Genomic DNA, 27,778 nt, shown 5'->3' with positions numbered 1-27,778 from the left:
TGTGAAGTATCTACTTATCTACTGCAAGGAAGAAACTGGAGCACTGTTGCAAGAGGCTGGGAGAGAGATGGTATGACATGGAGGACGGAAATGTGGAAGGAGCAGCTGCTATTGGATTATAAGACACAGGGCTGTATGGGAACCTTATTTCGCCTAAAATAAGAACAGCCTCGAAAAGTCTAACTATAATCATGGCAGGCAGGGCCCTCTACAGAGTCATTTTCTGAGCCAACGTCTTTGCAGAGGAAGAATCATCATGTACCAGAAAAGTAAGATTTTTCACAGCCCAGCCCATTAATCCATACTGCAGGGTCTTTCCCCACAATGTCACCCCATTTATTATGTCCCCTCATAAGCAGGGCCCCTGAGAACTGGGTAGAAGAAAGGAAGCAGAAAGAAGAGGAAAATGAGATGGAGGAAAGAGGTATTTAAAAAACATGTGCTAGGAAAGTCTAAACAAATTCCCAGCCATTCCTGCTGGAGGAGACTTTATGGGGCGAGACGTCCCCAAAATGGGTTTTGAATTATATTCTGCACCTCATAAAGCACAGGAACTCCTGGCAGCCTGCTCACACACACTGGCCTCTCATCACTCGACCAACCCTCCCCTAGCAGGTAGGCATGCCGGGAAACCCATGGCCTTGCTGGCCAAAAATACACTGGGCTGTGTGTTCAGAGATCTGCATTCTCAAGCAGCCCCAGCCCCTTGGCTGTCTCTGGGCCTTGGGCTCCCTCTGTGTAAGAAGAGAGCTGGTCTGGATGAGGCCTGGGGGCCCTGCAAATTCTAAATTAGGATGATCCGGAGAATTGGGTGTAGACAGGCCAAGTTACAAACAGCCCCTATAAAACAGTGTGTGCATGCATGCTATGAGTGTATAGTGAAAGCAAGGAAACTTGAAATGGAATCTCTGCCCTAATTCCTTCTCAAGGTGATAAAAAGTTCTGGTGAGGTCACAGAAAGAAAAAAGATCTTTGACAATGTTTAATTACTCTAAAAGTATACTGAAAAGCTACCCCTGAGCAAAAGAATATACAAATATATGTGGAATGGTTTTATGGAAGTCAGTGTGACCTGGAAATTTAATTGCAGCCCTAACTTGCTCTGTCTCCTGTGGCAGGAAACCTCAGTTTCCCTCCCTGTAAAGCCAGAAAAGTTTTGGGATGCCTCCCTCAGAAGGTCACTCACCCCAAAACAAGAGAATATCAGTGTAGAGTCCTAGTAGAAGCCATGTACCCCAAGGGTCCAAGGACATGAGGTTAAACTCTAGCCAGTCCCTAACTCATCCTGGGATTTGGTTTCCTTCTCTTTAAATCAGAGTTTGGGGCAAGAAGGCATCTAAACGGCTCAATCACTGAAATGTCTATGAAGTAATACCTCTGCCAGCCAAAAGCTTCATGCTGGTCTCCTCTCCACTAATTGCAGGATTAACCAGTGCTTTGCGTTATCTCCGTGCAACAAAGAAGCTCACAAGCCACGAATGCTCACGGATACTGAGGAACTTCCTCTCCAGTCCACATCAGGACATGGCTACCGGTTGAGAAGCATTTTTGCAGAGCCATTTTGGTGCTCATAATCACTTATGCCAATTGTGTTTCTTATCATTACAAAATTTAATAAAATATTATGCAAATTAAAAATTTATGAGTTCCAAAAGAAAGCAGTTTCTACAAGGACGAAGATGATTCTACTGTAAAAACAAGTAAGTCACTTAAATATTGCTATTGAGTTAGGTCAGGTGCGACAACTATAAAAACTTACAAAGGAATCATAAAACTCTAGAAGAATGACTTGGCAAGCATTTTTAAGTCCTCAGTCCCCTTTAAAGAAACCAACATTGGAGATCATATCTGGTGCATTATGAATATGATGAATATGGTTTATGCAAGAAAGATGGCATGGAACTCCCATCAGCTGACCCAGACTCAAAGCATAGGCCTCGGGCCTACATCAAATAATTGGCAAACGAATGCACATTTACATATTTTAAGTTAAAATGAAATGTTTAAAGGGTATCTATTATTTTTTTATGATTCCCTACTTTAATAGACTTTTTCTATTAACTGACCAACTGCCATGCCAAATGGCTTCAGAGAAGAGGGTTTCCAGGGTTAGAAACTCAACCTAAACCAGGTAGCCCTCCCCTGAGCAGCAGTCTGTCTCCCCAACCAAGTGAAAAGTTTAAGGAAGGAGAATAGGAGAACTGCTTTATCAATCATGTCAAATACTGTGCCAGAAAGAAAGAGACACCTGCCCCCGCCCCCGACTCCTTGTGATAATCATTCCCCTTTCATGCTCTTCCCTCGCTGGGTTCAGTTTCTTTTGTTTCTCCAGATAGAAGAATCACTGTCATAGCCCCCCCCATATGCATCTATATGTATGTATATGTACGTATATATGCATATGTATCTATATAGATATACACGTGTATGTATATGTTCGTGCACGGATAAACAGGCAGGAATCCAGCAGGTGACGGTAAAGAAGAGGACTCCATGAGGCCTGGAGTAAATCTGGAGGTTGGTTCTGGGGCCTGACCATGTGCATGGCGGTTGTGTAAAGCTGGCTTAATACTGAACATCATAAGAACCCAGTGAGCTTCTCCAATCACCCTACATCTATAATAGATGGCAGGAACATTAACCATCTCTTTTCCAATATTGAGACATGGAACATGGAGGATGGTGCTGTGATACAAGCATAGTACAGTGCTTGGAAGACTTTTTTTTAAAGCTGTGGAAGCGTCTGTTGAAATGCAATTGGAACTCAAAGGTTATAAATAGATTAAAATGACGTATCTCTTTAGGGGATGCCCAGAGCCACTCAAACTCCCCTGGTCTAATGAACCCAGTGCGCTAATGGAAAACAAAACAAAACAAAAAACACTGCCCTAATGAAAAGACTACCCCATTAATATCCTGATCTGTCTGCCAGAAGTTTGTGGAGCAACCTTGGACAAATCACTCCCCTCTGTTGCCCCAACATAGACACATATTTGTTATATATTTGTTGCCCCAGCACAGCTGTCCAGGCACATATTTATTCCACATTCCATTAGGATACCAGCACATTGTTACCCGTGATCACCTCTGGGGAATGAGATTGGATAGGAGGGGATGCTTTCTCTTTTTCCTTGATAATATTTCTGTATTATTTGAAGTTGTTACAGCAAGCATACATTCTTTTGGTTAATATATTTAAGGTTAAAAACTCAATAAACATGCATGCACTGGCTGCTAGAGTTACGGATATTAAAGAGACATGATGTTTAACTTAGAAAGTTTACTGAATAGCAAGAGAGGCAGACAATTAAGCAATCACAGTATTTCCACAAAAATACTGTCTGCACTGAATCTACAAAGTGCTTGGGAGATAGCTCTGCTTGGTAAGCCAGGGAACTCTTAGAAGCAGAAAGGGGGACATTCAAGCTTGATCTTAAAGATTGGTAATAGACGCAAGAAAGGTATCTAAAAACGTATATATTGGGGAATGTGGCAATTAAGTAGGTGAAATTTAAATTTCAGAAATTCAAATTGTCTAAGTGGTTGGGTTAGACCAATGTTTTCCAAATTGTGATAAGAGAGATGAATTTAGGGGGGACATGAATGATTTTTTTTTTACTTCAATAGTTATATACTTACTTTTATAGACTGCCTTCCAAGTATAGCAAGTTATTCTCAGTTGTGAGAGTGATACAAAGTTTCCTTTTAAAAAGAAATACACTTCCAGAGGAGGGCGGGGCAAGATGGCAGACTGGTGAGCTGTATGTTTTAGTTACTCCTCCAGGAAAGTAGGTAGAAAGCCAGGAACTGCGTGGACTGGACACCACAGAGCAATCTGACTTTGGGCATACTTCATACAACACTCATGAAAACGTGGAACTGCTGAGATCAGCGAAATCTAAGCCCAATACAGAAAGCTTCAAAGACTAGCAATTTGGGCAGGTCAAGTCAAGAGCAGAGCTAAGAGAGCTCTGAGACAAAACGCAATAATCCAGTGGCTGAGAAAATTCACTAAACACCACAACTTCCCAAGAAAAGGGGGGTGTCCACTCACAGCCATCATCCTGGTGGACAGGAAACACTCCTGCCCATCACCAGCCCCATAACCCAGAGCTGCTCCAGACAACCCAGTGTGACAGAAGTGCTTCAAATAACAGGCACACACCACAAAACTGGGCGTGGACATTAGCCTTCCCTGCAACCTCAGCTGATTGTCCCAGACTTGGGAAGGTAGAGCAGTGTGAATTAACAAAGCCCCATTCAGCCATCATTTCAGCAGACTGGGAGCCTCCGTACACAGCCCAGCAGCCCAGAACTGCCCTGGAGGGACGGCACTCACCTGTGACATAGCACAGTCATCCCTCAACACAGGACCCGGGGTGCACGGCCTGGAAGAGGGGCCCACTTGCAAGTCTCAGGAGCCATACGCCAATACCAAGGACTTGTGGGTCAGTGGCAGAGACAAACTGTGGCAGGACTGAACTGAAGGATTAGACTATTGCAGCAGCTTTAAAACTCTAGGATCGCCAGGGAGATTTGATTGTTAGAGCCACCCCCCATCCCTGACTGCCCAGAAACACGCCCCATATACAGGGCAGGCAACACCAACTACACACGCAAGTTTGGTACACCAATTGGACCCCACAAGACTCACTCACCCACTCACCAAAAAGGCTAAACAGGGGAGAACTGGCTTGTGGAGAACAGGTGGCTCGTGGACGCCACCTGCTGGTTAGTTAGAGAAGTGTACTCCACGAAGCTGTAGATCTGATAAATCAGAGATAAGGACTTCAATTGGTCTACACATCCTAAAAGAACCCTATCAAGTTCAGCAAATGCCACGAGGCTAAAAACAACAGAAAATTATAAAGCATATGAAAAAACCAGACGATATGGATAACCCAAGCCCAAGCACCCAAATCAAAATATCAGAAGAGACACAGCACCTAGAGCAGCTACTCAAAGAACTAAAGATGAACAATGAAACCCTAGTACGGGATACAAAGGAAATCAAGAAGACCCTAGAAGAGCATAAAGAAGACATTGCAAGACTAAATAAAAAAATGGATGATCTTATGGAAATTAAAGAAACTGTTGACCAAATTAAAAAGATTCTGGACACTCATAGTACAAGACTAGAGGAAGATGAACAACGGATCAGTGACCTGGAAGATGACAGAATGGAAAATGAAAGCATAAAAGAAAGAACGGGGAAAAAAATTGAAAAAATCAAAATGGACCTCAGGGATATGATAGATAATATGAAACGTCCGAATATAAGACTCATTGGTGTCCCAGAAGGGGAAGAAAAGAGTAAAGGTCTAGGAAGAGTATTCAAAGAAATTGTTGGGGAAAACTTCCCAAATCTTCTAAACAACATAAATACACAAATCATAAATGCTCAGCGAACTCCAAATAGAATAAACCCAAATAAACCCACTCCGAGACATATACTGATCACACTGTCAAACACAGAAGAGAAGGAGCAAGTTCTGAAAGCAGCAAGAGAAAAGCAATTCACCACATACAAAGGAAACAGCATAAGACTAAGTAGTGACTACTCAGCAGCCACCATGGAGGAGAGAAGGCAGTGGCACGATATATTTAAAATTCTGAGTGAGAAAAATTTCCAGCCAAGAATACTTTATCCAGCAAAGCTCTCCTTCAAATTTGAGGGGGAGCTTAAATTTTTCACAGACAAACAAATGCTGAGAGAATTTGCTAACAAGAGACCTGCCCTACTGGAGATACTAAAGGGAACCCTACAGACAGAGAAACAAAGAAAGGACAGAGAGACTTGGAGAAAGGTTCAGTACTAAAGAGATTTGGTAGGGGTACAATAAAGGCTATTAATAGACAGAGGGGAAAAATATGACAAACATAAACCAAAGGATAAGATGGCTGATTCAAGAAATGCCTTCACGGTTACAACATTGAATGTAAATGGATTAAACTCCCCAATTAAAAGATATAGATTCGCAGAATGGATCAAAAAAAATGAACCATCAATATGTTGCATACAAGAGACTCATCTTAGACACAGGGACACAAAGAAACTGAAAGTGAAAGGATGGAAAAAAATATTTCATGCAAGCTACAGCCAAAAGAAAGCAGGTGTAGCAATATTAATCTCAGATAAAATAGACTTTAAATGCAGGGATGTTTTGAGAGACAAAGAAGGCCACTACGTACTAATAAAAGGGGCAATTCAGCAAGAAGAAATAACAATCGTAAATGTCTATGCACTCAATCAAGGTGCCACAAAATACATGAGAGAAACACTGGCAAAACTAAAGGAAGCAATTGATGTTTCCACAATAATTGTGGGAGACTTCAACATATCACTCTCTCCTATAGATAGATCAACCAGACAGAAGACCAAGAAGGAAATTGAAAACCTAAACAATCTGATAAATGAATTAGATTTAACAGACATATACAGGACATTACATCCCAAATCACCAGGATACACATACTTTTCTAGTGCTCACGGAACTTTCTCCAGAATAGATCATATGCTGGGACATAAAACAAGCCTCAATAAATTTAAAAAGATTGAAATTATTCAAAGCACATTCTCTGACCACAATGGAATACAATTAGAAGTCAATAACCATCAGAGACTTAGAAAATTCACAAATACCTGGAGGTTAAAGAACACACTGCTAAACAATCAGTGGGTTAAAGAAGAAATAGCAAGAGAAATTGCTAAATATATAGAGACGAATGAAAATGAGAACACAACATACCAAAACCTATGGGATGCAGCAAAAGCAGTGCTAAGGGGGAAATTTATAGCACTAAACGCATATATTAAAAAGGAAGAAAGAGCCAAAATCAAAGAACTAATGGATCAACTGAAGAAGCTAGAAAACGAACAGCAAACCAATCCTAAACCAAGTAGAAGAAAAGAAATAACAAGGATTAAAGCAGAAATAAATGACATGGAGAACAAAAAAACAATAGAGAGGATAAATATCACCAAAAGTTGGTTCTTTGAGAAGATCAACAAGATTGACAAGCCCCTAGCTAGACTGACAAAATCAAAAAGAGAGAAGACCCATATAAACAAAATAATGAATGAAAAAGGTGACATAACTGCAGATCCTGAAGAAATTAAAAAAATTATAAGAGGATACTATGAACAACTGTATGGCAACAAACTGGATAATGTAGAAGAAATGGACAATTTCCTGGAAACATATGAACAACCTAGACTGACCAGAGAAGAAATAGAAGACCTCAACCAACCCATCACAAGCAAAGAGATCCAATCAGTCATCAAAAATCTTCCCACAAATAAATGCCCAGGGCCAGATGGCTTCACAGGGGAATTCTACCAAACTTTCCAGAAAGAACTGACACCAATCTTACTCAAACTCTTTCAAAACATTGAAGAAAATGGAACACTACCTAACTCATTTTATGAAGCTAACATCAATCTAATACCAAAACCAGGCAAAGATGCTACAAAAAAGGAAAACTACCGGCCAATCTCCCTAATGAATATAGATGCAAAAATCCTCAACAAAATCCTTGCAAATCGAATCCAAAGACACATTAAAAAAATCATACACCATGACCAAGTGGGGTTTATTCCAGGCATGCAAGGATGGTTCAACATAAGAAAATCAATCAATGTATTACAACACATTAACAAGTCAAAAGGGAAAAATCAATTGATCATCTCAATAGATGCTGAAAAAGCATTTGACAAAATCCAACATCCCTTTTTGATAAAAACACTTCGAAAGGTAGGAATTGAAGGAAACTTCCTCAACATGATAAAGAGCATATATGAAAAACCCAGCCAGCATAGTACTCAATGGTGAGAGACTGAAAGCCTTCCCTCTAAGATCAGGAACAAGACAAGGATGCCCGCTGTCACCACTGTTATTCAACATTGTGCTGGAAGTGCTAGCCAGGGCAATCCGGCAAGACAAAGAAATAAAAGGCATCCAAATTGGAAAAGAAGAAATAAAACTGTCATTGTTTGCAGATGATATGATCTTATATCTAGAAAACCCTGAGAAATCGACGATACAGCTACTAGAGCTAATAAACAAATTTAGCAAAGTAGCGGGATACAAGATTAATGCACATAAGTCAGTAATGTTTCTATATGCTAGAAATGAACAAACTGAAGAGACACTCAAGAAAAAGATACCATTTTCAATAGCAACTAAAAAAATCAAGTACCTAGGAATAAACTTAACCAAAGATGTAAAAGACCTATACAAAGAAAACTACATAACTCTACTAACAGAAATAGAAGGGGACCTTAAAAGATGGAAAAATATTCCATGTTCATGGATAGGAAGGCTAAATGTCATTAAGATGTCAATTCTACCCAAACTCATCTACAGATTCAATGCAATCCCAATCAAAATTCCAACAACCTACTTTGCAGACTTGGAAAAGCTAGTTATCAAATTTATTTGGAAAGGGAAGATGCCTTGAATTGCTAAAGACACTCTAAAAAAGAAAAACGAAGTGGGAGGACTTACACTCCCTGACTTTGAAGCTTATTATAAAGCCACAGTTGCCAAAACAGCATGGTACTGGCACAAAGATAGACATATAGATCAATGGAATCGAATTGAGAATTCAGAGATAGACCCTCAGATCTATGGCCGACTGATCTTTGATAAGGCCCCCAAAGTCACCGAACTGAGCCATAATGGTCTTTTCAACAAATGGGGCTGGGAGAGTTGGATATCCATATCCAAAAGAATGAAAGAGGACCCCTACCTCACCCCCTACACAAAAATTAACTCAAAATGGACCAAAGATCTCAATATAAAAGAAAGTACCATAAAACTCCTAGAAGATAATGTAGGAAAACATCTTCAAGACCTTGTATTAGGCGGCCACTTCCTAGACTTTACACCCAAAGAACAAGCAACAAAAGAGAAAATAGATAAATGGGAACTCCTCAAGCTTAGAAGTTTCTGCACCTCAAAGGAATTTCTCAAAAAGGTGAAGAGGCAGCCAACTCAATGGGAAAAAATTTTTGGAAACCATGTATCTGACAAAAGACTGATATCTTGCATATATAAAGAAATCCTACAACTCAATGACAATAGTACAGACGGCCCAATTATAAAATGGGCAAAAGATATGAAAAGACAGTTCTCTGAAGAGGAAATACAAATGGCCAAGAAACACATGAAAAAATGTTCAGCTTCACTAGCTATTAGAGAGATGCAAATTAAGACCACAATGAGATACCATCTAACACCGGTTAGAATGGCTGCCATTAAACAAATAGGAAACTACAAATGCTGGAGGGGATGTGGAGAAATTGGAACTCTTATTCATTGTTGGTGGGACTGTATAATGGTTCAGCCACTCTGGAAGTCAGTCTGGCAGTTCCTTAGAAAACTAGATATAGAGTTACCATTCGATCCAGCGATTGCACTTCTCGGTATATACCCGGAAGGTCGGAAAGCAGTGACACGAACAGATATCTGCACGCCAATGTTCATAGCAGCATTATTCACAATTGCCAAGAGATGGAAACAACCCAAATGTCCTTCAACAGATGAGTGGATAAATAAAATGTGGTATATACACACGATGGAATACTACGCGGCAGTAAGAAGGAACGATCTCGTGAAACATATGACAACATGGATGAACCTTGAAGATATAATGCTGAGCGAAATAAGCCAGGCACAAAAAGAGAAATACTATATGCTACCACTAATGTGAACTTTGAAAAATGTAAAACAAATGGTTTATAATGTAGAATGTAGGGGAACTAGCAATAGAGAGCAATTAAGGAAGGGGGAACAATAATCCAAGAAGAACAGATAAGCTATTTAACGTTCTGGGGATGCCCAGGAGTGACTATAGTCTGTTAATTTCTGATGGATATAGTAGGAGCAAGTTCACAGAAATGTTGCTATATTAGGTAACTTTCTTGGGGTAAAGTAGGAACATGTTGGAAGTTAGCAGTTATCTTAGGTTAGTTGTCTTTTTCTTACTCCCTTGTTATGGTCTCTTTGAAATGTTCTTTTAAAAAAGTTCTTTTAAAAAAGTTTTTTAACTTTTTTTTTCATACAGTTGATTTAAAAAATAATGGAAAGGTAAAAAAAAAAAAAAAAAAGAAAAACAAGGAAAAAAAAAAAAGATGCAGTGCCCTCTTGAGGAGCCTGTGGAGAATGCAGGGGTATTCGCCTACCCCACCTCCATGGTTGCTAACATGACCACAGACATAGGGGACTGGTGGTTTGATGGGTTGAGCCCTCTACCACAGGTTTTACCCTTGGGAAGACGGTTGCTACAAAGGAGAGGCTAGGCCTCCCTATGGTTGTGCCTAAGAGCCTCCTCCCGAATGCCTCTTTCTTGCTCAGATGTGGCCCTCTCTCTCTGGCTAAGCCAACTTGAAAGGTGAAATCACTGCCCTCCCCTCTACGTGGGATCAGACACCCAGGGGAGTGAATCTCCCTGGCAACGTGGAATATGACTCCCGGGGAGGAATGTAGACCTGGCATCGTGGGACGGAGAACATCTTCTTGACCAAAAGGGGGATGTGAAAGGAAATGAAATAAGCTTCAGTGGCAGAGAGATTCCAAAACGAGCCGAGAGGTCACTCTGGTGGGCACTCTTATGCACACTTTAGACAACCCTTTTTAGGTTCTAAAGAATTGGGGTAGCTGGTGGTGGATACCTGAAACTATCAAACTACAACCCAGAACCCATGAATCTCGAAGACAGTTGTATAAAAATGTAGCTTATGAGGGGTGACAATGGGATTGGGAAAGCCATAAGGACCACACTCCACTTTGTCTAGTTTATGGATGGATGAGTAGAAAAATAGGGGAAGGAAACAAACAGACAAAGGTACCCAGTGTTCTTTTTTACTTCAATTGCTCTTTTTCACTCTAATTATTATTCTTGTTATTTTTGTGTGTGTGCTAATGAAGGTGTCAGGGATTGATTTAGGTGATGAATGTACAACTATGTAATGGTACTGTAAACAATCGAAAGTACGATTTGTTTTGTATGACTGCGTGGTATGTGAATATATCTCAATAAAATGAAGATAAAAAAAAAAAAGAAATACAGCTAATCCCCTTTACTCTGTGACCTTGTACAACTGACTTTGAAATCTCTGAAGGGTCATTTCTTCATCTGTAATATGGGGACACTAAAATTACCCATGGAAAGGAGTTTTATAAATCAAAAAGTACAAATGCAAATAGACTGTGAGCTCTTTGTATTCTGTGCCCCCAGGGATGGAACGCAGGGTCTGCATGGAAGAACCACTCAATAATGACTGAAGAGGCTTGGTCTCAGCAATGGGGAGTAGGGTTCTTCAGGTGAACCGGTTCAGTCTAGGAAGGTGAATAGAATTCATCTCTCATGCTAACCCCAATTGATTAGTAGTGACTGATGAGAGCATTGCATTGAGAAGGCTGTCATTAAGTGATTGATTAGCAATATCTGTCATGGATACAAAAGGGCAGAGTGACAGTATGACCACACACATTTTCCATCCATCACCCATCCATCCATTCATCCAACAAATGTTTTACTTGAGTGCCCACTATGTGATCGGCTCAACTCTAAGCACCCGGGATTCCAGCAATTAACAAACAAGACTGGAAAGTTTCTCCTCTCTGATGCTGGATCTGGCAATACTCAACTAAATCTTAACTGGATTGACTGAGGCCCCAGAAAGGATGGTCACATAATGGGGTCACAAGGCAAGTCTTTGACAGAACCAGGAGCAGACTCCAAGGTTTTTACCTCCAAGTCCAGCACAGTTTTGTACTTAGCAGACTTGCAAAACCTGTCTGGTTTTCCAAGAGGCTGCTGTCCTTTCTCAGCCTCCAGACTTCCCACCCGCTGCCTCTCTTGGAGGATGGGAGGCCTTCTGCTCCCTGCAGGTGAAGGGGAGGCAACTCCCCAGGGACCTCTGTGGTTGAAAGAGGTGGTTTAGAGAGGCCAGGAGAAGAAAGCAGAAAGAGAAAAGAAAATGGGGGAGGGGGCAACAGGAGGAGCCCAGTGATTGGCAGGCAGGTAATTGGCTACTCTGGGCCCTCAGCTTCTCCAGTCTCCTTCCCTGGGGGAGGCCGAAGAGGAAGTAATTGAAGAAGGCTCCCAACAAATTAGTGTGAGACGGGACTTGGAAACGCAATCGCACCTGGATTCGGAGCTGAGGATTTGATCTTCAGACGCCCCATGAAATACACCAAGAGCGAGGAAGGTAAAAGTCAGCTTTACCAGCGGCAGCTTCTAGCCTCAGCGGTTCAGGGAGAGAACCCCTGCCTCCCTGTTGGGCTCCTGCTGAGCTTCCCGGACTGAGAAGAACCTCACAGATGACTTGGTTTAATGTCATCACATTAGAAATGGGCAAAGCCCAGAGTGGGGAAGGGGCTTGTTCAACAACACACAGCACAACTGGGACCAAGACCCAGGCCTCCTAGCCCCCAGTTACCCTGCCTTTTAGGTTCCACGAAGCCTTTCCTTTGAATTCACTTCCTTTGAATTGTCCTAAACTCCCTCCTTCCTTCTAACCTCAGAGAAGACACAGTGGGGACGGGGTGGTACTAGGGCCTATTTATTTGTGTTTATTTAACAAGCACTTAGGTAGCATTTACTAAGAGGCAGTCACTGCTCCACATGCTTTACACACTTTAACTCATGGAGCAATCTCCTAATAAACACCCTAACAACCCAAGGAGTTGAGTACCCCCTAAGGTGGTGTTCACAAATCTTGACTCCAATTCCTGCCCATCTTTTGTTTAGTTTTTCAGGAAATACCCACTCAGCCCCCACTACTATCTGTGCCCTGCACTTTTCATTTCAGGGGACGTAAAGGTGAACAAGACCTTCGAGGAAATGCCAGAAAAATGTTTAAACAGATTTTTAAATGATGGGATAGAAAGCAATGGGGGCAGAGTGCAATAGGACTACTCTGGTCAGGGAGGACTTCTTGGAGGAGTCGAAATTTAAACTGCGACTTGAAGGAGTAGAGGGAGTGGGCCACGAAGAGGGCTAAGGGAATGTTAGACCCCAGAAGAAAAAACTAACATGTAGAAGGAGTTTCTAACCCAGGGGCCCCGCAGCTTATCTCACAGAAAACAGGTGCCCCATAAATGAAAGAAAGAAGGCTGTTCAAAGCTGTTCAAGGCTGTTCCAGCCACAGTGGTGCCTCAAAGGTGGGTAAGGCAAGGTCAGATATATCCATAAGATGAACAACCAAAAAGGCCTGCTCTCCCTAGTTAGACAATGCAGCTGCTTTCCTAAAAAGAATATTGTCTCAGAATTCTACCAACCAATCAGCCCAAAACTAGATAGGCACTTACCCAATTGAGGCACAGAACATCACAGCAAACACCCTACCCAACGTGGGTTCCTTTTTTCATTAAAAAATGCTGCTCTCATATAGAAAGCGGGAGCCATTATCTTTTTTCTTCTTTTCTGCTGGCTCCCACCTGCTTTCTTCCTTAAACTTTATACTTAAACTTTAACTCGCTGCGTTGTATGGATTCCTGAACAACTCCAACCAACAGGGAACAGCATTGCAGGCAGGGGGAACAGCAAGTATAAAGTGCAAACCCTTGGGAAACCAATGACCTTGGTGTACTGAAAAGGAAAAAGAAAAGAAACCTGGGTGGCATAGTAGGCAAGGGGGAAAGTGACAGAATGTTAACCTGGAAAGGAAACAGATTATTTAGGATTTTGTAGATGCTGAAAAGGAATTAGGATTTGATATTAAGAGCAATGAGAAGCAAGTAAAGATTTTACAGAGGGGCATGATGAGATCTAATTTGCTTTTTAGGAAAGATCAATCTGGCTACTGTACAGAGCAGGGGTCAGCAAACTTTATCTGTAAAGGGATAGGTAGTAAATATTTTAAGCTTTTTGGGACACACACTCTGTCACTACTGCTCAACTCTGCAAAAGGAGCCACAGACAATGTTCAAAGGAATGAGTGTGTTTGAGTTCCAATAAAAGTTTATTAATGGACACTGACATATGAATTTCATATAATTGTCATGTCATGAAATACTCTTTTTCTGTTTTTTTCAACTATTTAAAAATATAAAAAAACATTCTTAGTTTATAGACCATACAGAAACAGGTAGTGGCTCAACTTGGCCCATGGTCGTAGTTTGCTAGTCCATGGTAGAGAAGCAGCAGAAAGATCAGTGGATGGTCGGTGGCTTATGTAAGAATGATGACAGCGGAAATTATGAAAAGTGAATAACTTGAATAATTTGAAAGTAATTTTAAAGTAAAACCCACAGGCTTTGCAGGCCAACAGGATGAGAAAGAGGATCAAGGGAAAGGATTCATCAAGGATGACTCCTTGCCTTAAGTGATTGGATGAAGGAGTAGTTTGATTTCCTGAGATGGGGAAAAGCAGATGGAACAGGTTTGGGGGACAAGTTACATATCCATAATATGATCCCTGCCAGGACAGAAAGAAGCACATGGCTTCTGCGAATTGCCAGATGAAGTAGAGAAATCCCAGTTAAATCTTAATTTCAGACAAACAAGCAATTTTTAGCATAAGTATATCACAAATGTTGCATGGGACATACTTACACTAAACACATTCATTGTTTATCTGAAATTCAGGTTTAACTGGACATCCCATATTCTTATTTGCTAAACCTAGCAACTCTACCAGGGAGCTGTGGGCATTCAGAAGAACGTCTAAGCCTGACAGAGAGAAAGAAAAGGCTTCTCAGAGGAGGCAACACCTGAGCTAAGTCTACGAGTTGTCCAGGTGAACCAGGGCCAGGGGAAAAGCATTCCAAGCAGAAAGGACAGCAAGCCCGTTCTGGAGATTGGAGTGTGCATGCTGCAAGTCATCCGTGAGGCTAGAGCGATGAGTGAGAAAAGGAATGTCAGGAGGTGAGGGGCCACTTTGCGGAGATCCTCCAGGGACATGCCACGGAGTTGGAACCCTTGTTAAAGTTCAGATTCCCAGGCCACTCCCTGGGTACCTCAGCAGGTCTGGGAGTGAGCACCTGGACTCCAAGGTGATTCTGATGAATAGACACCTTTAATAAAGACTGGGCTCAACAATCTAGGAATTCTTCCCTACAAATCCCAGAAGCCTAGGAAGTTGCCGCTGGCTCTGAAAATCTTGCACAAGAGTAATCCAGGTAACCAGAGCAAAGGCAGCAAAAAATAAGCGGGCAGCCTCCCACACAGACTACTTAAAATGGAGCTCTGTCCATTTGGAGGCAAGTAAGAGATCCAGAATGTTTGTCCAATGACCAGCTGCATTCCTGAATTGTCACTCTGCGTCTGGCAACTGGTTCTCATTCGGAGCACAAGTAGAACAGAAGTTTCCTGTGCCTTTCCTTGCCATCCTGCCCCCTTCCCTCCTATGCCCACAACCACTACTGAAATGATTCCCCAAAATGCAGCTATTACTGTGACTGGAAATCTCTTTACAGCTGATTCCACTAATGGAAATGTTCCTTCCCTTTTCGGCTGCTCGCAAAGCCACTCGTGACTTCCCTGGGTGCATGAGAGCAAGGCTTTGTCTGCCAGCCGCCACCAGAAGGGAGAAGATTCTTTCCCGCCTGCCTCCCCTAACACCCACCTGCCTTAGACTCAGACTCTAAGAGCTTTTCTGTCCAAACTGTCCTCAGACAACCCCAGAATCCCCCCTCCCCCCAGCTCCTGGAGAATTAGCAGAGATCAATGGTCAATTTCATCCTCTTTTCCCTTGCTGGCAGGAAGAGGGAGTGGTGGTGAGCAGAGCCTGCTGGGTGGAGAGAGGAGGAGGGGGAAAGAAACTCACATGCATTATTTATTCATAGCTCCACCTACTCCCAATAAAGGATTCCAAGTGGCTAAGAGGCAAGACACAAAACTGCATGCCAGACGCTGTTAGGTGCTTTGCACACACACTCTCCCTGGTAAGGATCATATGGCTTAGTGTAAGTAAAAACTGAGCACAGTGCCAGGCACTGAGTAAAATCTGGGTTTTGGAGGGCTCTCCAAAAATAATCATCACAGCAACCCAGGGAGGTATTAATATGTTATTGTTACTTTATTGATGGACGGGCAAACAGATTTGGTGAGGTAGCATACTAAAGTCCACAATTAGGAAGTAGTGTATCCAGGATTCGGTCCTAGAATTTTTGATTCTCAGAACTGGAATACTGTTGCACTGCAGTCAAAGGAGTTGGGCTATGGACTGGACTTTGCTTTGGATTTGCTGTTGGGACCTCAGAAAGTGTCATTTCCTTTTCTAGGTAAACAGGGAGTTGGGTTGGATCTTAAAGGCATTATTTTACTTAGTTTTGATAGTTTAGGGAGAAGTATACACTTTATTTGGATTGTTACAACATTATAATATAGTTGCCATATATAGACAATAAAATATAAATGCTATATATATAGATTGCATAATATAGATATTGTATATATAGATGATATTACATAGATGCCATATATACAGATGATATAATATAGATTTCACATATAAAGATAATATAATATAGATCCCATGTGTAGAGATGATTTAATATAGATCCCATGTTCCAGGTGAGGACACAAAATTGCCCAATGCTGCTAAGCAGCACTAGCTGGACAATATTCAACTTGGGATTGAGCAAAGGAGTGACAAGAAAGTGCACCTAGTCAAACAGGGACTGTATCTCAAACATTAGATGCCCTGACAACTTCTGGAATGAGGACATAGAGCTTATATAAATTCCTTGAAGGCCTAGATCACAAGTCCCCTAATATAACACTGCCTAAGACAAGGTGGTAACTCCCTAAGTACTAGGAGGGAAGAAGAGAAAGAAAATTTGGGAGGGAGGCAAGGAGAGAAGAGGAAAGGAAGAAAGGAAAGAAAGAAGGGAGGGAAGGAGGAAGGGAGGGAGAAAGAAAAATCAAGAAAGCACAGAACATAGGAATTTACTTTGTCAAGTAGGGCCAGGGATAACAAGAGATGTCTAGAGACAAGAAGAGAAGACCTGGTGCTTTCTTGGCAATTCAGCAAGAAGCAAGGTGACAGGGCCTGAGGAGGTGCTGAGTCAGCTCCTGGCAACACAGGAACGAGGTATTCATTCCCTTGAGCCCGTGAGGCTCTCACACCTGAAGTTCCTAAATGAGAAATGTCTGTAACTTCTAGGTAATAGGAAAAGGAAGAGATAAGAATTAAAAGAGGTTACCAAGGAGATGAAAACCCAATAACACTCCTAATTCTGTACAGTGCATGCAAGGCAGAGAAAGCATAGGCTTTGGAACCAGGCAGATCAAGATCTGGACCCAGATCAGCTGTGTAAGAGCTGGACGATCACGGGTATGCTCCCTTACTTCTCTGAGCTCAGTGCTCACTGTAATGTGGGATGAATCATATCTACCTCTCAGTGTTGCAGTATAAGAGATGTGCCAGTACAGCACCTGGACATGGTAGATGTTCAATAAATGGTAGCTATTTTCATAGCTTGCCTTATGCCAAGATGACAAAAGTCAGTTACCTTATGCCTCTGGATTGCCAGCTCCCTCAACCCCCAGCTGCCTGGTTGCTGATCTGTAGGATGGAGGGAAGATGCATTGGAATGGAAGTCAGTAGATCTGGAATCACAACCTGATCATGATCTTGAGTTCTCCATCTTTATATAGAAGGCATTCATTTAGATAATGTCCTAAATTCTTTCCATTTCCAACATTCAATAATCTCAGAACCACTGTGAATCATCTCCCCAAAACTTTCAATGCCTTCCTGTTTGCCAAATCCAAAGGGCTTCTAAGATTCTCAAGATGAGGCTTCCCCAAACCCAACACTCTCCTCTAATCAAAACTGGGCTCATTACCCAACCTGCAAAACAAACAAACAAACAAAACAGAATAATTAGAAGGCAGATAAAGGTAGAGGAAATAGCTATAAGAGTTCAGAAGACAGAAGTATTTAAAAGAGGCGGCATTTGAGCTCAGCTTTAATGGATGAGTGGAATGTCAACACCTCTATGGTTTTCCCAGTATGGTTAATGGGATGAAACATGGGAAAACTAGTTATCTAAAAATCTCCTAAACATCTATGAAGTGCCAAGCACAGCATGAGTCACTGAAGCCCCAGAGATGAATGAGGTATGTTCCCTGCCCTTAAGGAGTGTGTTGGGGATTGAATCATGCCTCCCATAAAAGACATGTTCAAGTGTTAATCTGCATTCCTGTGGGTGTGAACCCATTGTTAATGGACTTTTGAAGACATTATTAGTTAGGTATGGATTCATTCATGAGTAGGAACTTCAAAGATCCTATTCAGAGGAGGCCAAATTGAATTAGGGTGGCCTTAATAAATATGAATGCAGTCCCAATAAGCAAAGAAAATTCAGATGCAGAAGTCAGCACAATAAAAGAAGCCAGATGTAAAGAAGCCAGAGAGAGAGATCTCCATGTGGTGGAGGACGGCCATTAGAGAACACTACAGACTTTGGAGAAAGCCTGGCTGCTTGATACCTTGATTTTGGACTCCTAGCCTCCAAAAAAATTGTGACAATAAAGTCCCATTGTTTAAGCCAACCCATTGTGTGGTATTTGCCACCTGACAAACAAAGACAGAGCTCATGGTTAAGTAGTGCGGGACAGACAAGGAAACTAGTGTAATAAGATCTGCTCCCATTCTACTCCAAGCCACCATCACCTCTCACATGAACAGAGTCCTATGGGTCTTCTCCCCACTTTCATCTTTGCTTCCCTCTATTCTATTCTCAACAGAGCAATCTGACAAATTCTTTGAAAACATAAGTCAAATCTTGACTCCCTTGGACCTAACATACTTCATGGCTCTCCTTATCACTCAGAATAAAAGCCCAAACTCTGACAATACCTTATACGGCCCTATGTGACTGGCTCCCCTTTTCCTCCATGACCTCCTTCCCTTCTTTCCCTCTCATTGTATTCCAGCCACACTGGCCTTCTTGCTTTCCCATGAGCACTCCAGGCATGCTTCTAACTCCAAGTTTTTAGAGGAGATGTTCTCTGCCTGGATTGCTGCTCTCCTAGATATCTGCTTGGCTAACTCCTTCATCTCCTTCAAGTCTTTGTTCCATTCTTCCATTCTCAATAAGCACCTCTCAGCCTACACCATTTAATATCAAAACCTATTTTCCTTTCTCTGTTACATCTTTTTTACTTTTTCATAGAATTCATCACCTCCACATAGTACGTAATTTATTTATTCATTATGCCACTACTGTCATTGTCCCCTCCCCATCACTCACACACTCCACACATTCACGTGGATATAAGCACTCTAATGTAGGGGTCTTTGTCTTGCTCTCTAACGTATCATAAGCACCTAAAACAGGTGCCGGGCACTTAGAGGTGCTTAATATTTCTTAAACAAATAGCTACTGTTATAGTGGTTCTTAATATTGATAGTGGTGTTCTCAATTCCAATGTGAGAGATAAGGTAACACTTGGATTCAATCTCGAAAGATGAGAAGGAATTTTCCCAGGGAGTGGTGGGGCAGTAACGGAATGAGAAGGAAGAGCTCTTAGTATAGGATGGTCTAGAGAAGCCGGATCATGGATCCAGTATAACATAATAAGGAGCTTCAACTTTCTTTCCTAAGAACTCTGGGGAACAGTGAAGTGATTTACAAGAGAATAGTCATTATCAGATTTGGGCTTTTAAAAAAATCACTCTATCTTCTAGTGTGGGATAGATTAGAAAGGATCAGGCTAGAGGCAGGCAGACAGGTGAATCCGCCTCTTGAAATTGTAGTAGAGAAAAGTGTTAAGGCCCATGCCCACCAGTGGTAATGGGGACGGAAAAGCAGTTCCTCCTCAGGGTTAAATCCATAGCAGTTTATAATACAGCACCCTTGTCAGTGTTTTGATTCATACACTGGGCTGCTTGCATGTTCTAGTGTGCCAGTAAGGAAACTATAGATATTCCAATCCTAAATCTTACATTGTTTAGTTCCGGGCCCCCACCCTGCACCCAACCATGGCGGGAGGGGAGCTTCATTGGAACTCTTGCCCAAAAGAATTACAGAGAATAAGAAAAGTCAGTGCGAGGAGAGAGCTAGCGACGGAGAAGAGAGCAAGTCCTGCCAAGCACTGCTGTCTGCCTCCTTCCCGAACAGAGTCGCTGTAAGCTCCGCTAGAAGGAAAGAAAAACCATCTCTCTCACTATAGTTAATCTTCTGTTGCCACTAGCTGGTCAGTATGAGAACTTGGGGAAGTATCAGCTCTGTTAAGGAAGGATCTCCCCAAATGCTGTTCCACCCCAAGGTTAAACCCAACCCTTTCTTTCCTTTCCTGTAAAAGAGCAGTTGTCTTCCACTCACCCCCAAAAGCAGCCAGCAGGGAAATGCAGCGAGGCTCACTCCTCCCACAGTACAAAACCCATCAGTTCAGGTTCTCAAGAGAAATTGAAGTCAACCAGCTGGATACTTGGGTAGCAGAACAAATGCAATTTCCCTCGGAAGATTTTTTTTTTTTTTTTTTTTTTTTTTTGGCCAGGGGAGGATGCACTTTACAACGTTCAACTACTTGCAGACACTGAGATGTGTTTAAACCTGATGCACTGTGTGAGAGGGCCAATGGTGTGACAGAAACAGGGACAGAATGAGGTTCAAGACCACTGGGTTTAAGTCTGAAATCTATGGCCCTGGGTAGTTTCTTCCCTTGTCTCAGTGTTACCATAGAAAAAAGGAGGGCTAGATTCAGTGAGCTCCAAAAGTCTGTGCTGCTGTGGGCCCATCAAAGCTGATGGTCATAGTAATAGTTTTCATGACGTTAATCTCCATCCTTTTATCCCTCCAGCACATGTGCTCACATTTTCCTAAGTCAGTCAAGGCCTAGTCTACAACAAAGCAAGGAGGTGAGAGGCAGAAGGCTTTGCCAGCCAGAGGTCTGGTCAAACTTCTTGCCGGACTCACTGTAAATTTATATTATAAACTGATCTTGCGACCTAAGGGCCCAGTTCAGGAAAATGATTGGGCTCTGGGTCACACCAAAGCTTGCAGGGCCCTGCTGTCTTGGCTGCTATTGCTGACGCCTGGATACAACAACTCCAGCTGGCCTTGACCAAATTTGAGTCTCTCTAACAGCTGAAATGAATCCTCCTCTCTCCCTGTCCCATTACTCTCTCAACAACATAACGTGCTTTCCGAGGGCAGACAACACATTTTCCTCTGCCCTGAGTAAGTATGAAGTAGGTTTCATCACATTTTAGCTGGCATGAGGTGTGGGGAAAGATGGAGTGTGGGAAGAGATGGGTAAAGGGGAGAAGACTCATATCAGAGATCACTGAAGGCCCCTACCCGAGTCTTGAGGTTGGAGACCCACACAAATGCCTTATTTGGTGAAAAGGGACTGGGTGCCCCAAATGAGGAAATATACATATATTTTTTAAAATGTAGCTTTGTTTGAAGACATCAAATTCTCCTTTTCTTTCATCCCAGTATCTCTCTCTCATTCATCCAGAAAAGAACACTGGAATTCATCCTAATGAATCTCTACAGAAGACACAGCTTATGACTATTTGCAACCATCTTTCCTTCCTTCACATGAAAGGTATCAACCTTCAGAATCAAACCAGAGGTCAGAAAGGGCATATAGAGCAAACGTCTCCAGTGCTTGGATTCTTTCTCTGAATGCCTGTCAAATAGATGTATAGTATCTGCTCAGACGTTTTCTGGAACATGGCTCTTATCACCATAAGGGATCAGCACATTTGATTGCTGGATAGCTCCAGGGGACACACCCTTGGGTGAGGCTGAGCTCAGACTCAGTGTTTGCACCCTTTTAACTTTCCTTAGAACCAGATACACACAAAAAAATCATGTTCCTTACTCTGTGTTGACGTTTGAAGGAAGTTCCTCCAGCCCTTCATGGACTTCTCTTCTGGTCCTTCTAATCTGGTGCCCGGCCCCTCTCAATGGCTTTTCTCTCTGGGTACCCATTTTTATCTGTATTTTAAGGAACTTGTACTGGCCGAACCAAGTTGGCATTTCAGACTGTGTCTTTTTCTTCCACTTGGGCCAATCAGCTTCCTAAAAAGAGCATTATTTGGGGACAGATCTTCAGGTCACTGCCAGTATTAGTCACCTGGGTGCATTTAAAAACACACTCCTGGGTGTTTTTTCCTTTTTCACACTCCATCTCCTAAATACAGAGCATACTTCTCACTGCCTGATTTACATGACAAAGCAAATCACTAAGAAATAGTAAGACAATAAGTGGTTACTCAATTTTATACCCACTCCCCCTCCTTAGTGTTGAATCCAGGCTGATGATAAAGTCTGGCCTGGCCACTATCAAGCACCAGAAGAAGGATGCCATTTCTCTACCTGTGGGCATGAAAACTAAATCCACAAGCAGACTCTGGGGCTGCCTGGGGGTACCTAAGGACTCAGTGATGTATAGGTTCACCTCAGAAGCCCTTTGCTGGCAGTTCCTCCTGTTCAAGTTCTTTCTTTTCAATTAGTCCCTCCCAACACCCCCATATTATAGGCAAAGGAAAACAGACAAGGAGAAGCAAGAAGAGCTAATTAGAGTCATGGAGTGGGTCAGGGCACTGGAAGTTCATAGAATTTTTACACCAAAGAATTATTTTAGGGCTCATCTACCCACAAATATTACAGCACAAAGAAAAGAAGCTCTGGGGAATAAATGACTTGTTCAAGGTCACATTGAGGCAGAGCTAAGATTTCCAGATCCTAACCAATGTTTAGTTCCCAAAATGCATTTTAGCATTCAGTTTCTTCTCTTTTTGTAGATTACAAACTAGTCCATCCTTTCAAGGCCTCGCTCAGGTTCTTTCCTATCCAGAAGTCTTCCTAGCCTTGTCCAAGTCTATAGAGATGAGTTCCCTCCATGATGTCACAGCGTGTATCATCTCCATAACTCACTGGCACCATTAAATAGAATGCTCCTTGGCATCCCATGGGTCATGGAACTCCAGGCTAGCAGGGTCATCAAGCTCATGCCTTACTTTCAAATTCTCATACTGCAGCTAACCAATGTAGCTGAACTTACTCTGGAGAAAGGTTCTTGTCCTGGTGATGATTGTTGTATTGCCCTACAAGACTCAGCACTATGCCGTGCCTACATGCATTTTGGCTCAGGATGAGAGTTCGGCAATTATCAAGATTGAATGTCTCCAAAAGACTGGGATTCTAATTCCAGCTCTGCTGTTTACTTACTGTGTGACTTTGGACTAGGTACTTGACCTGTCTAAGGATACTTCCTAATCTGTAAAATAGTAATAACAGTAGTGCTCACCCCATATATTTTATGGGAATTAAATAATAAAAGGCCATCATAAAGCTCTTAGCTCTTGCAATTCCTCAATCACTTTCAGAGAATTCACTTTGTCAATGCCATTGGCTTATCTCAGAGTCTAAAGAAGAGGCCCAGACACAGAAACTTGGTGCAAACTTCCATCTACATAAAGCAAGCTGGAAAATGACAGGGAAAGTAGAAATATTAAGAGAAAGAAGCCCAAAGAAAAGTCTTTTCAGCCTGGGCATTACCAATAAGAGAGCAGATAACTCCAAGAGAGGTAGAATAGATGGAGGCAGGGCCAGGTGTGGAGATGACTTTGGTGGATAGGGATGGTAGGCAGTGTGTGCCAAATTACCTTGAGGTTCCCTGATCAGGCTTAGAGTCAAATGGGGACTTTACATTTTAATTCTTCGTTTGCCCCCTTAGCGCCAGGAGATATTTTACACAGCTCCAACTCTGGGACCATGATTCAGGAACATAGCTGGAGGCTCTGCTCTGGAAGACATCACCTCTTAGCAGTAGCTCCACACACCCTACCACTGGCAAGGTTTGGCCTTTATCCACTTTGCAAGCCCAGCTGTGAAACCACAGTGTTCAAATCCCCTGAACTAACAAGCCAGTAATGAAAGGGTAACCCACCCCTCTGGAGACAAACTCTAAGCAAGGTTGGCTAAAAGGTCTGGGGGTGGATACACTGCCTTGGGACCCTGGGAAAGACATGGCCATAAATGGCATCTTCCCTGCCCCCAACCCTCATTTCCAGCCAGCCTGGCCCTCCCAGAGCTGATTGTGCACTCCATGTTTACATGCAAACAGTCGAAGACCAACACAAATAAAAAGCCCACGTCTCTCTACACAGCTCCTGCTATACCCTGCCATCTGGTGACTACCTCGCTAGCCAAATCCTCGTTGGGAGTGCCTCGGGCTGCCAGTCCAGGGCGCTGGGGGGGAGGTTGGGGAACAGAGGCAGGAACTCGATTCTTGTCAGCATCCAAAGGGCTCAGTGCTGCCAAGGAGGACGGCACTCCACCACCCCAAGGCAGGCAGTTTCCAAGCCGCCAGGCTTAGCAGCAGGTGTCTCAGAAAAGGCAGAAGACTCCAAGGGAAGGCCAGAGGAGACTCAAGCTGTCGACCGGGTCCTGAGGGATTCAACACTCCCAGCTCCTCACTCAGTTCACCCAGGGCACTCATCCCTTCCTGAAAGCCAAAGTTTAAAAAAAAAGCAGGGACTGTCAGCTCCAGGAATTCTGGGGTGATGCCCTATACTGGCTGGGCCGAGTCCTCCACATCCTTGGGGAATTCCAATGCTCTCAAGTGCTGGCTTCCAAGTCATACCCAAGGCTCAACACGCTTTGCCTGTCATTTGGAATGGCCATTTGGGGGGATTTCCTCCTTGGGGAGATTAATATTCTCACTCTCAGTGCACCTGGGGTGGAGAGACGGGGAGGGTGGAGGGGAAAGGGTGGGGCTGAAAGTGGCTCCGCAGGGACCGACATTCCCAGTATCTTGGGAGGGAATCTTCCCCGCGGGAGGCCCTGGGAGCTAGGTGAGGTTAGTTCTGTGCCCTAAGGAAACCCACCTCCAGCCCCATCCACTTCCTTGGAGATGAGCAGCCCCATAGGTGCACGTGGGAAAGGCTGATGGTGTGTGTGTGTGTGCGTGCGTATGCTTGTGTGGTGTGGTGTGAGCGTGTGTGTATGTGCGTGGCACGCCAGACGCGCCGCCGCGGGAAGTCCCCCGGGAGCCTGCAAGGCGCTTTCCCGCCTCGCCCTCCGAAAGCTCAGCACGCTCAGGTTACAGCCAGCTGGGGAGAGCCCAGGGGCCAGAAACCAGCAGCTTCAAGCTCACGCTGCGAAAGGGCCCCGCGCTCGCTCAAATCCCCAGAGGCCATCAGCAAGAAGTGGGGGTGGGGAGAGATGGTCACAAAAAGACATTAGACAGTATTAGCGCTCCCGTGAGAGAAGAGTCGCGTCTACTGCGTAGTCTTTGGGGCTTCTCGGGCAGTCAAGGAGTTAAACCCGGACGCTCAGGCCGGGATCCTCAAAGCGCTGATGGCGAGGGCCGGTCCCCGCCCTTCGCCCTTCCGCCCCATCCCAGGCGATGCCCGAGCCCGGGATCCCGCGAAAGCAGGGACCTGGCGAAAAGGAGCTCAGGAGTCTCAGGGCGAACCCCAGGCGCCTTCTTGGCGCTGTTGTTGGTCAGACTCGTGCAACCAATCCTGCCCCGCGCCCCCAAGAGGGGAGGGGAGAGCCATCGAGCAGCGAGCGCGGGAGAGCTAAGGGGGAACAACATTTTTGTAAACGCTCTCCGAGATAATTAAGCTATCAATTACCCGGGTGGGAAATCAGCCGCGCTTCCCACAGCTCCACCGAAGGAGCGACTCCTCCGGGATTCGCGCCGGAAACCAGCAGGCAGCAAGCTGCCGGCGAACTTTCTGATTAACTTTCCGGTTGAGCCCCCGACCCCCGTCCTTTTCCTTTCCAATTCCTTTTTCTTGTCTTCAAGTTATTATTATTGTCCTAGTGAATGAGCTGCGTGGACAAACCTGCTCTCCGCTGGGAGAGGTCAGCAAGGCGAAGGAGATAACGGCAGTGGGAAAGAATCGAAAGCGAAGACCTTCCTCTCAGAATCCCACTCCTCAAAAAAACAATCCTCCCCAACCCCACTTCATCGATGTCCAAGACTGAGGCCCAGAGAAAGAAAACGACGTGCCCAAGGTCACTCGGTCCATGCTGAAACCGTGCTTTCGGAGGCCGGGAACTACTGTATGGAACTACTCCGCTCGGATTCTCGAGAAAATTTGTCCCTAAGGGCAGAACCAACGTCCAGGCGGAGCGAGAGGCTGGGAACCGCAGGCGGCTAGTGACCCGGAGGAACAGTGGGCGGTGGGCTAGGACCTGGTACCCTACCGGGAAACTGGGACGGGGCAGGGCAGAGCTCAGCATCTGGACGGTGAGTCTGAGAGACAGGTCCCACTGCCGGAAGAGGAGCAACGCCCCTAGGCTCCAGCCGCGCGCTCCCCGGGACCTCCTGCCCCTCCCGCCTCTCCAGCCACCTGTGTGCCCTCCGGGTCCCTCAGCTGCCCTCACCCAACCCCGCTCGGTGCTGCCCGGGGCGGAGACCCCAGGGCGCCCCCGTCCGTTCGGCCCTACTTAGGGGCGCAGGGTGCCTTGGGACCCCGAGTGTGCGGGCGCCTGGTCTTACCCAGCGTGAAGAAAGGCAGCTCCGTGTTGTCCAGGTCGTCCTGCACCGCGATGCGACCCGGCAGTTCGTTACGCACAAAGAGCAGGAGGCGCGACTCGGCGGCTGTGCTGGAGGAGCCCGCGGAACCCGGGGACGCGGCGGCGGCGGCTCCGGCCCCGGCCCCGGCCCCGGCCCCGGTCCCGGTCCCGGCCCCGGCCCCGGCACGGGCGCCGCTCCAGCCGATGTCGCTTTCCCGCAAAGCGGGCAGCGTGGACACCGTGACGGTCTTGAGCCGGCATGGGCTGTCCGGCTCCCGCGAGGCAGCGGCGGTGGCGCCGGCCAGCAGAGGCGGCGGCAGCAGCAGCAGGAGCAGGAACAGCAGCAGCAGCGGCGGTGGCGCCGGCGCCGGGTGGAAGCCGAGCCTCAGCCGCCCCCGGAGCCCCGAGCTGGGGCCGGGGCTGCGCCGGGCGCCGGCGGCGGCCATGGCGGGAGGGGCTGCGGCGCTGCGGACAGCAGCGGCGGTGGTGGTGGTGGCGGCGGCGAAGGACGAGGAACAGGAGGCAACGGCGGCGGTGGACCCCGAAGCGAACCAGACGCCGGAGCTAAGGAGCCGAGAGAGCCGCTCGCCAGCAGCCCCCAGCTCCGGGCTCCGCCTCCCGATCGGCCCTGGACCGCCCCCCCGCACCGCCTCCCGGGGCCCCGCCGCCCGCCCTCCTTCTGTGGCTCCCCCTGCAGACCCCAGGCGTTCCGGAGGCTCCGCCCGGCCTCGTGCCAGTCCCAGTCACCCCCTCCCCTTTCCCAGGATCCCCCAATGCCGCCTCCACAACGTTCTTCAGCCACATCATCCTTCTCCAAATCCTAAGACTTAGGGACCTCCCCCCCACCCCGCACCTCCCCGAATCGCCTTCCCACGGGGCGCTCTCATATCGCCCTGCTTCGCCCCAACCCGAGGTTCAGCCCAGAGGCTGTTTCTGGGGGCGCGCCTTAGCCCAGCCTTGCTGAAGAACCCATCTTCTTGGGGGTAGGGGCGCCCCTGTATGGCCAAGACTTAACTTCGTCTCCCTTCAGGCGCAAGAACAAGCCCTGTCTTGAAACCCCTACTCTTTTCTAGTCCCTGAAATAACCCCTTTTAGCCCCAGAGCCCCTTCCCCACACACTTGCCCACAAATCACGCCTTCATTCTCCCACAGTCACGACCCTATGTTTCCCCTACACCCAGGTCCCCGTGTGTGCACCAACCGTAATGGGCGGAGGGGTATTGAGCTCCACACTCTAACCCGGTTACCCCACCCCCAAGTTGACTGACTCGGGCCAGGCTGCTCTGGCCCTCTAGCTGTCGCCCAGCCAGCCAGCCCACTCATGC

General features: G+C 45.1%; 1 protein-coding gene across 3 annotated transcripts in view; it reads right to left on the bottom strand.

Annotated features, from left to right (window-relative positions):
• The window catches only part of ASTN2 (astrotactin 2), a 926,574-nt gene extending 899,563 nt beyond the window's left edge, over positions 1-27,011 (bottom strand). For all 3 annotated transcript variants that reach the window (XM_037797191.1, XM_037797194.1, XM_037797193.1), the window contains exon 1: positions 26,437-27,011. In XM_037797191.1, coding sequence (XP_037653119.1) covers positions 26,437-26,899 — 463 coding nt within the window. In that variant the 5' untranslated portion in view covers positions 26,900-27,011. The remainder of the gene's footprint in view (positions 1-26,436) is intronic.
• Between the last annotated feature and the right edge of the window lie 767 nt (positions 27,012-27,778).

The sequence above is a fragment of the Choloepus didactylus genome, chromosome 10 (assembly GCF_015220235.1).
Source record: "Choloepus didactylus isolate mChoDid1 chromosome 10, mChoDid1.pri, whole genome shotgun sequence".
Taxonomy (NCBI): domain Eukaryota; kingdom Metazoa; phylum Chordata; class Mammalia; order Pilosa; family Megalonychidae; genus Choloepus; species Choloepus didactylus.
The sequence above is the reverse complement of the archived record's forward strand: the minus strand, read 5'-3'. Positions and strand labels throughout refer to the sequence as shown.